The 8807-nt window shown below is 35.9% G+C and overlaps 1 protein-coding gene across 4 annotated transcripts in view; it reads right to left on the reverse strand.

Annotated features, from left to right (window-relative positions):
• The window catches only part of papola (poly(A) polymerase alpha), a 19771-nt gene that overhangs the window by 6637 nt on the left and 4327 nt on the right, over positions 1 to 8807 (reverse strand). For all 4 annotated transcript variants that reach the window (XM_016562557.1, XM_016562554.1, XM_016562555.1 and 1 more), the window contains exons 3-16: positions 8190 to 8256; positions 8013 to 8094; positions 7807 to 7916; positions 7657 to 7710; positions 7055 to 7166; positions 5918 to 6007; positions 5388 to 5526; positions 5163 to 5235; positions 3671 to 3791; positions 3355 to 3439; positions 1438 to 1491; positions 1209 to 1328; positions 974 to 1083; positions 711 to 835 (exon numbers count right to left, since the gene is read on the reverse strand). In XM_016562557.1, the coding sequence (XP_016418043.1) occupies positions 711 to 835; positions 974 to 1083; positions 1209 to 1328; positions 1438 to 1491; positions 3355 to 3439; positions 3671 to 3791; positions 5163 to 5235; positions 5388 to 5526; positions 5918 to 6007; positions 7055 to 7166; positions 7657 to 7710; positions 7807 to 7916; positions 8013 to 8094; positions 8190 to 8256 (1342 nt within the window). The remainder of the gene's footprint in view (positions 1 to 710; positions 836 to 973; positions 1084 to 1208; positions 1329 to 1437; positions 1492 to 3354; positions 3440 to 3670; positions 3792 to 5162; positions 5236 to 5387; positions 5527 to 5917; positions 6008 to 7054; positions 7167 to 7656; positions 7711 to 7806; positions 7917 to 8012; positions 8095 to 8189; positions 8257 to 8807) is intronic.

The following is an 8807-nucleotide window of genomic DNA, read 5'->3' on the forward strand; positions in this document are numbered from 1 at the left end:
CTTAAAAAAAAAACTTGTGTAGCCCTGTCTGTGTCAAGGTCAATACATTTCAGGATGTCAAATGACAAAACTTCAAAAACCTTAAAAAAAAAAATGTTCAAAAACTATTTTGAAAATAATTTGCAAGACATTATCTAGACATCTTGAAAACATAATTGTGACCCTGGACCACAAAACCAGTCTTAAGTGTCAATTTTTCGAAATTGATATTTATACATAATCTGAAAGCTGAATAAGTAAGCTTTCCATTGATGTATGTGGTTTGTTAGGATAGGACAACATTTGGCCGAGATGCAACTATTTAAAAATCTAGAATCCAAGGGTGCAAAAAAAGTAAAATATTGAGAAAATCGCCTTTAAAGTTGTCCAAATAAAGTCCTTAGCAATGCATATTACTAATCAAAACTGAAGTTTTGATACATTTACGGTAGGAAACGTACAAAATATCTTCATGGAACATGATCTTTACTTAATATCCTAATGATTTTTGGCCCATACAATGCATTTTTGGCTATTGCTACAATTATACCTGCGCTACTTAAGACTGGTTTTGTGGTCCATGGTCACAATTTAATACTTGAAATCTCTTGTCATATAAACTTTTGTTTTCCAAAAATGTATAAAAAACTAAATTTCTAAGCACATGCATTTTGTTCTACATTTTGAAACGATTGTTCAGCATATTTGCAAAGTAACAGATGAACACTTGCCTTTCTCTTGCTCCTCTGAATGGCCATTTTGGGCAGTAGTTGTTGCAGTTGTTTCCTCTTCACATGCATGGCTGTGATTTTCATATCTTGCTCAAACATTTTACTAGAGATCGCCTGCCGGTAAACTACAGCCATTCAGAGAACACACGTTGATTACTGATAGCAGTTTTTTAGTCGTAGCACAATACTAGCAAACATCCAGAGAACAAAAGCAATGCCAACACTTCCTGTGTGTTCTCTTGCCAAGACAAACCAAATCGTACCTGTGTCTGTGAAGGTCTGGATGTCAAACGTCAGGTCCACGTTAAGATTTTCTGATCCCTCCATTTTTTTGAACACGATACCTATTACCCACATTGTGCTGAACTCCTCCCTGTTTGTACACAACGAAAAGAGCGAGTAAAGAGTCTTCCTATTGCCATCCCTTCCTTTCTTAGGTCGGTTTCAGGCCTTTGTTAAAGCTCAATAAAAGAAAGGACAAAAGCATCTGAAACTCACTTGTCAGTTCCCTCTTTTGGTCCCGGGAATGACTGTGGATTCACATGAGCGAGTGTGATAAACTCATTCTTCTCCAGGTTTCCCACCAGGATTCGGATCTTCGATTCCACGAGGCCCACCCTGTAAGACAAACAGCATATTTAGTCCTAGTCCGCAACATTTTTAAACAGATGCAGGGGACATGAGCAGAACATCGGTCCGATAAAGTGTGTGACAGTGCTGTACTCACCACTCTAAGTGCTGCTTCTCTGCCTGTGCGCTTGCTAGCAACACTATATAATGCCTTGGGACATAAAAGACAGAACAATGCCATTACATCCTTTAGACGAAGAGTTGTTCAACCAAACCCGGCAAAACCTACAGGGCCGCCCCGCCCCGATATCACTGACACTGTACCATTACACTTCTCTCCAAAGACAAATATATCTTCACTCAACACAGCAGGGATCACTCATATCCAGCCAAGAACACACTTCACACACTACAACATGTTAACAGCATCTTTTACAGTAGATCAGAAACACGAAAAGATCTAAATGCTTATCACGTATATCAATCAAGCTGAAAAATTATGTTCTTAATGAGATAGTTCACCCAAAAATGAAAATGTTGTCATTTAGTCACCCTCGAGTTGTCCAAACCTCTATACGTTTCTTTCTTCTCTTAAAAAGCAAAGATATTTTGAAAAATGCTTCCATACTATGGAAGTCAATGGCTACCAGCAACTGTTTGGTTACAGACATTCTTCAAAATATCTTGTGTTCAACAGAAGAGAGAAAATCATACAGGTTTGAAACAACTTGAGGGCAAGTACATGACAAAATTTGCATTTTTGGGTTTAACTAGCCCATCTTGATTCCCACTAAAACTTTACAAAATACATTTATTTAAAGCATAACTGCTTAACTTTGTCCTATAAAAGTGACTCAATACAGGTTACTTGTTATTTGAATAGATGGTCTCATGCACAAACTTTCAGCGTTATATTGTTTAAAAAAATTATGATTTTCTGTGGAACATCTCATATCTTAAATAAATAAAGAGACCAACGCAAAAGCGAGATATTCTGTATTTTGCTAATTAAAAGTTAATAACGTTAGATTAAAATGTTAACATTTTATCCTTTGTGGATGGATTCTTTGTATTTTTCTGCAAAGCAACACACTTTGGACATTTTCCCCACTCTGATTACATATTAGGGGCTTGTCTCAGACAGAACAGAATGCGCTACTGCAAATCAATCACATTTAATCTCTTCTTTGAAACCAGCTAATTGCTACATTGTCTTTAAGGAAGAAATAATGGTGATTATGAATTCTGAGCACCATAATGAACTGTCGCTGCATTCTCATGTGGGGTGAGAAGATTGTCGTACAGTGAAGGGTTTTCAGACAGGTTCAAATTAGCTAAAATTGGTTAAAGTTTGACCCCCTAAAACCCCCACTAACAAAAAACAACTGTTGACTAGAAAAAAGCAATGTGCTGCTTTAGACCTCTATTAACCATTAAAAATATCCAAAAGTCTTATTTCTTTAGTTTGAATTTAGTTCTTTTGACTGAGATATTGACTTTAAGCCATTATGAAGAACTTCACACCACACTAATTAAAAATAAAAAAACACAGACAGACTAAATGCTAAACATTAATGGAAATAGAAAACAAAATAAACACTATGAAAACACAGACTAACAAGAAATACATTGTACAAATTGTGAACTAAAACATTTTATTTTTGAATTGTATACAAATTAATATAAGACAAGAAAACCAGTAAAACCTTTTTTTTTTATTTTTTTTATAGAAAATCATTTAAAACTTAATACCTACCTTTTAAAAATATAAATTTAACCATCTCTAAAAAAAAAAAGTTGCTTACATTTCAGGCATGCTCTACAATCGTAACGTTTACACATTTTAATTGTCAAAAATGCTGACGTACCATAAAAGCCATTGTGTTTTACTCCATATGCATAAACTGATAGTAAGCAAAATGCTTTTATTTCAAACTGATGACACTGATTACATGAAATAATAATTGTGAAAGGGCTATGAATGTGTGTGGGTGCAGCTTTGAGAAATAAATCTTTATTGAAATGATTAAATCTCACCATGAGTGTCCAACAGGATATGCAGCTTAATACATACTTGTATTTCTGAAAGAAGTTTGGTGCTTCAAATAGTTTGGACCAATCTGCTTTATTCTGCAATATTTCATCCGTGATTGCAAGACCTGTGAGGAGTTAAACAATTGAAATGTGAGTCAAACACGTGTACTATTTCAGTTTTGAAAAATTCAAGGTGAACAATGTAAAATGTTTTATTTTGTGTTACACTGCAGAAAGTAAGTCATGCAGGTTTGAAACGACATGAGGGTGAGAAAATGTTGACATTACATTTTTTAAATGATTATTTTCATTATTCTAGGAGAATATTTCTAGGGATCTTCAGAACTGAGACTGACCACGCTTGAACTCTTCCACCATGATGGCCCGAGTAGAAGCGGACACATTGTAAGTGGAGTTTTGTTGAGGGTAAGCTGGTGTGATGATTGGCATGAGGTGGTACCGGTCACTGGGGGTTACCTAGGAGGAAAAAGAAGAAAAAAAAACATTAGCAGTGCAATAAATCACAATTCATTCACATAGCCTAAGGTGAATAATCTAACTGAAACCGCACAGGAAAATCATTGTACCTTTTAGTAAAATACATGCTAAATGTGGTGTCTATAGAGGTCTGTGCAGAAAGCTTGAATAAGATTTATGTCTAATGAAAATGTTTGTATAATGTTACATGACAGCAAAATAAGAAAGCAATATTCTGAACATTTACGATATATTCAATATTATTTTCATATAAAATTACCCAGCACCATGAATATTGTGATGACTTTAATGTGCTTCTTATTAGTTTAATACATTTCCTGACTGTCAGTTTTGTACTCATTACCTATATCGAGACTTAAAGGGTTAGTTCACCCAAAAATGAAAATTAGTCCATAAATTACTCACCCTCAAGTCATCCTAGGTGTATATGACTTTCTTCTTTCAGACGAATCCAGTCGGAGTTATATTAAAAATTGTCTTTGATCTTTCAAGCTGTTTAATGCCACTCAGCGGGTGTTGCATGCATCAGTCCAAAAGAAGTGAAATAAAAAGCGCCCATCCATAAAATAAAACAGTGTCTCACACGGCTCCGGGGGGTGAACAAAAGCCTCCTGTAGCGAATCGATGCGTTATTTTTTTAAGAAAAATATCCATATTCAAAATGTAATAATCACTTTAATGTACCCCGGAGCCGTGTGAGACATTTTTTTTAATGGATGGGCGCTTTTTATTTGACTTCTTTTGGACCGATGCACTGCAACACCCGCTGAGTGCCATGAAACAGCTTGAAAGATCAAAGACAATTTTTTATATAACTCCGACTGGATTCGTCTGAAAGAAGAAAGTCATATACACCTAGGATGACTTGAGGGTGAGTAATTTATGGGCTAATTTTCATTTTTGGGTGAACTAACCCTTTAAGTAAGTAACCAAGGCATTTTAAAAGTCTCAATCTTAATGTTTGGTGCTCTCAAAACATTGCTTGATTTAGCACTTATTACTAAAGTGCTTAAAAATCTTGTAACCTCAAATACCGGAAATGTCATTGGAAGTCTGATTAATTTCCACAAGTCACTTTCCCAATTCTACGTACGTTTTAAATTCTCCCCACATAGATTTTAAATTATACATAAGTGAAAATAGTTATTTACTGATATATACAGATATTTGAAAATTGCTATGCCTTGATTATTTTAACTTCTAACCTGAAATTTTCTTGGCAAGAATGGATTTTTTGGTTTAAATGTTTTGTTGGCAATAAAAACACTGAATGCTCTCAAAATATATTTTAATATCATAGCCTTACAACACAAAACAAATAAACAGCCAAATAAATCAATGAATAAGTACCCTGGGATCCCAGACTGGGAGGTTGAGATTACAGTCTTCAGGCTGCTTCAGAAGGACTGGGTTTGGCCATTCCCTAAAAAAACACCAGCCAGGAAGAAAAAGAACTAATAAATGAATCTAAAGAGAATGGGTCTCTGAAAACAAAGACCAGACGTTTGTATTCATATTCTCTGTTATCTCATTGACTTCAAACCAGTGGTGTCGAGGGCAGTTTGAAAAACTCACCACTTTGAGAAAACCAAGAAGAACTTATGGACCAGTGTGGATGCCACAGCATTGGGGTAGAGCTGGCAGGTTCTTGCAACCAACATGGCCCACGATACGCCCCCCAGAAAACCCAGAATATTTGAGTAGATATTATGACCTGTAAGAGATTCAAATAATGTCATTTATTTCGTAATTTCTGTAAAACTCCGAATCAACCACATAAATGAACGGCCCTGTCATTTTTTTTCAATTTCACATCCTGACTAAGGTTAAATTAAGCATTTATAAAAGCCAAATGGCAATCAAGGATAGATTGTTTTTCAATAAAGTGCAAACATGAGCACGTACTGGTTGTTAGGCAGCAAATGCAAGCCAAACGAATCTCCCGAGGCACAATGCTGCAGTGTTGCTTTTCATTGACTGCACTAATACCCACAAACACAACAGGTCATTTAAGGTCACGGTGGGGTTTGTTTTCACATAAGACCAGCTGTGACATGTTCCACAAACAGAGTAAATGCAAAGCTGACACACAAGCAACTACTCACGTTTGGCCCACATTTTGATGGCTCTTAGAGTCAGTCTGAAATTCTCTATGTTGGGCACCAGGTGAAGAATTTCATCAGTAACCCTGCAACCTGTAAGTCAGCAGAATGAGAAAAAAGAAAAAAAAAAAAAAAAGTACATAAATCAAGATTACCAGGGGAAAACTTAAACAAGCAAACAAAATTTGGGGCTGGGTTGACAACATCAGTTAATCGACTTTATTCAACCTTCATTTTGATGAACTGATACGGATTCTTAAATTCCAAGATCAATCTTTTAGTCTCTGCTGTTTTCTGTTGATGCGTGGTTTACTAAACATTACTTGTAGTGCAGAGTCCAACTAATAATCACAATAAGCTTTGCGAATTACTACTTTTGACACAGAAAAGTCTCAGCTTTGAAACGGTCAAGTTTTTTTTGCAAAATGCAAACAATCCTCATCTCTTCCTCTTTACTATTAGTTATAGCACAAAATAAACATGAATGAACATCAGGTGTTCCATCTATCATGTTTTGTGAAATCGCTCAATGTTTCAACTGCGGAAAGACGTCATTAAATCAGCTTGTAAACAATATCATCTAAGACTGCATTTTTCCTCAGGAAAGCCATTCAATGTTCATATCTCATTAGTTAGCAAGAAAAAAAAAAGATTTAGCTAAAAATGCTCCAGCTTACATTATAAAATTTAATTTTTAGTTAACCTGCAAAGGACCTCTCATATATTGTATGTTTAAATTAATCTGTCATAAAAACAATTATTAGATATAATTTAAATGTTTGTATTTCAACAATAAATTAGGGTAGAAACAATGACATCATTAAAGTTTATTAAAAACTGCCTTTTGAGCAATTTAAAAGTTTGTATGCAACTTTTTTGAGTGTTTATTATATCTAAAAATGCACAGCAATAGAATTTGTTGGACTCTTTAATTACCCTTTAAAATAAGGTAATGTACCAACTGACGGGGTTCCCTGTATAGTGTACAGATTTGTTGAGAGATTGTTTTTCTTTAGATAAACTGACATGATATATATCCAAACAAATTGATATTGAATCAAAATCAAGATCTTGTGAATCAGAATCAATTCTGAAAATGTCAATACACAGCCCCAACATCAATTATGACCAATTAGCTACCGTTCAAACTCCGGATGCAGCGAATGTCAAGGTTCTTTAGCAAGCCATCATCTCGCAAATCCAGGTTCTCTGGAATGGTTTGTAGTGCCAGTCGGGCAAATAGTATGTCAATCTACAATCAACATATTACAAAAAAATAATACTTAAAACGACATTAAGGGTGAAAAAATATCAATTTCGGCATGAACTATTCCTTTATATGTAAGGACATTTACATTTAGCAGACGCTTTTATCCAAAGCGACTTACAAATGAGGATAATAAAAGCAGTCAAAACTAACAAAAGAGCAACAATATATAAGTGCAAATGACAAGTCTCGGTTAGCCTAACGCAGTACACGTAGCAAGGTGTATATATAATGAATTTAGGTAAATGAGTGCAGACCCAGTGGTGGTTTTGTAGGCAAACTACAGCTACTGGTAGCCAGTGCAAATAAAAAGGTGTGACTGGTGTACTGGTAGCCAGTGCAAAAAAAAAAAAAGGTGTGACATGCGTTCTTTTCGGCTCATTAAAGATTAATCTTGCAGCGGCATTTTGGATTAATTGTAGAGGTTTGATAGAAGTGGCTGGAAAACTTTAAAACATTTTTTTTTTTTAATTACCTCAATGCCATCAAAAGACAGCTTTATCACTGGTACAAAGGCTTCCTCCACCGCCTAGAAGGCAAAAGCAAAAATCAATCATTAAGCCTCACAGATATTGCAGGGAAGATGTATACTGTACATGTACACCACACATAAAAAGCAGCATACCCTCAGGTCTTTGACTTCCTCCTGCTCCTTTAATTTCTCATAGAACGAGGAGAAGAAGTCTGATCTCTCCACATGACGGGGCACAACGCAGAGAGCATCAATATCAGCACCTACACAATTAGGTTAGTGAATGAGATATTGCAGACACACAGAGACTATGTGAAGTACACGTATCAATCTATCGAGAACTAGTGTATAACACGTACCCTTGGTATGAACTCCAAGTCTGTAGGATCCAAACGTGAAGATTTTTCCACCAACATTATCAATCACTGATGCTGGAATATTCTGTGATTATATGAAAATATATAACAGTTAGTATCTGTGAGCAGTTATTCAGAAGTTTATGTATGTATATAATAATTAAAAGGCCAATAAGATACCTTAACTTCACTGACTTCACGGATCCACACCTTAACCAACGTATTTAGCTTCCCAAGCACTAGGATTCTGTGGGCAAAAGAAACATCTCAAAACAAAAGCAATACGATGAAGACTAAAGCTGGGTCAAGAGTATGTTGTACACATTTATGGAAAAGGTGGGGCAAGTGATTTCTGGTAGCCAATGTTGATATTTCAAATCACCAAAACAAACACGCCCCTATTCCAAAAGGGTGTCGCCCCTATTTTGATAGCTCCGCCCTACACATAGGTACGCAACCTAGGCAACGATTAGTTCTGTGAAACAAAGCAAAACCAATGTTACACCATGTCTACACCGGACGTGAGCAGCGCGACAAAATACTATAGAACTCATTATAATCAGTGATGCTGACTACACAATATATGCGGCGCGACACGACAAATCCCCGACAGAAAACTGCTGCTGCGTTCTATTTATGACGTATTGACACATATTTCAAATGATTTTCAACAGTCGCTTTGTCATGTCCAGTGTAGACAGACTTTAGCTGTTGCGGCGCGGCGTGACAACTGTCGTGTCTGGTGTAGACACGGTGTTACTCATCTATCGAGAAGAAACAAAGCAACCTCAGCGTCCG

The sequence above is a fragment of the Sinocyclocheilus rhinocerous genome, unplaced genomic scaffold, assembly GCF_001515625.1.
Source record: "Sinocyclocheilus rhinocerous isolate Xijiao unplaced genomic scaffold, SAMN03320098_v1.1 scaffold769, whole genome shotgun sequence".
In the NCBI taxonomy this organism is placed as follows: domain Eukaryota; kingdom Metazoa; phylum Chordata; class Actinopteri; order Cypriniformes; family Cyprinidae; genus Sinocyclocheilus; species Sinocyclocheilus rhinocerous.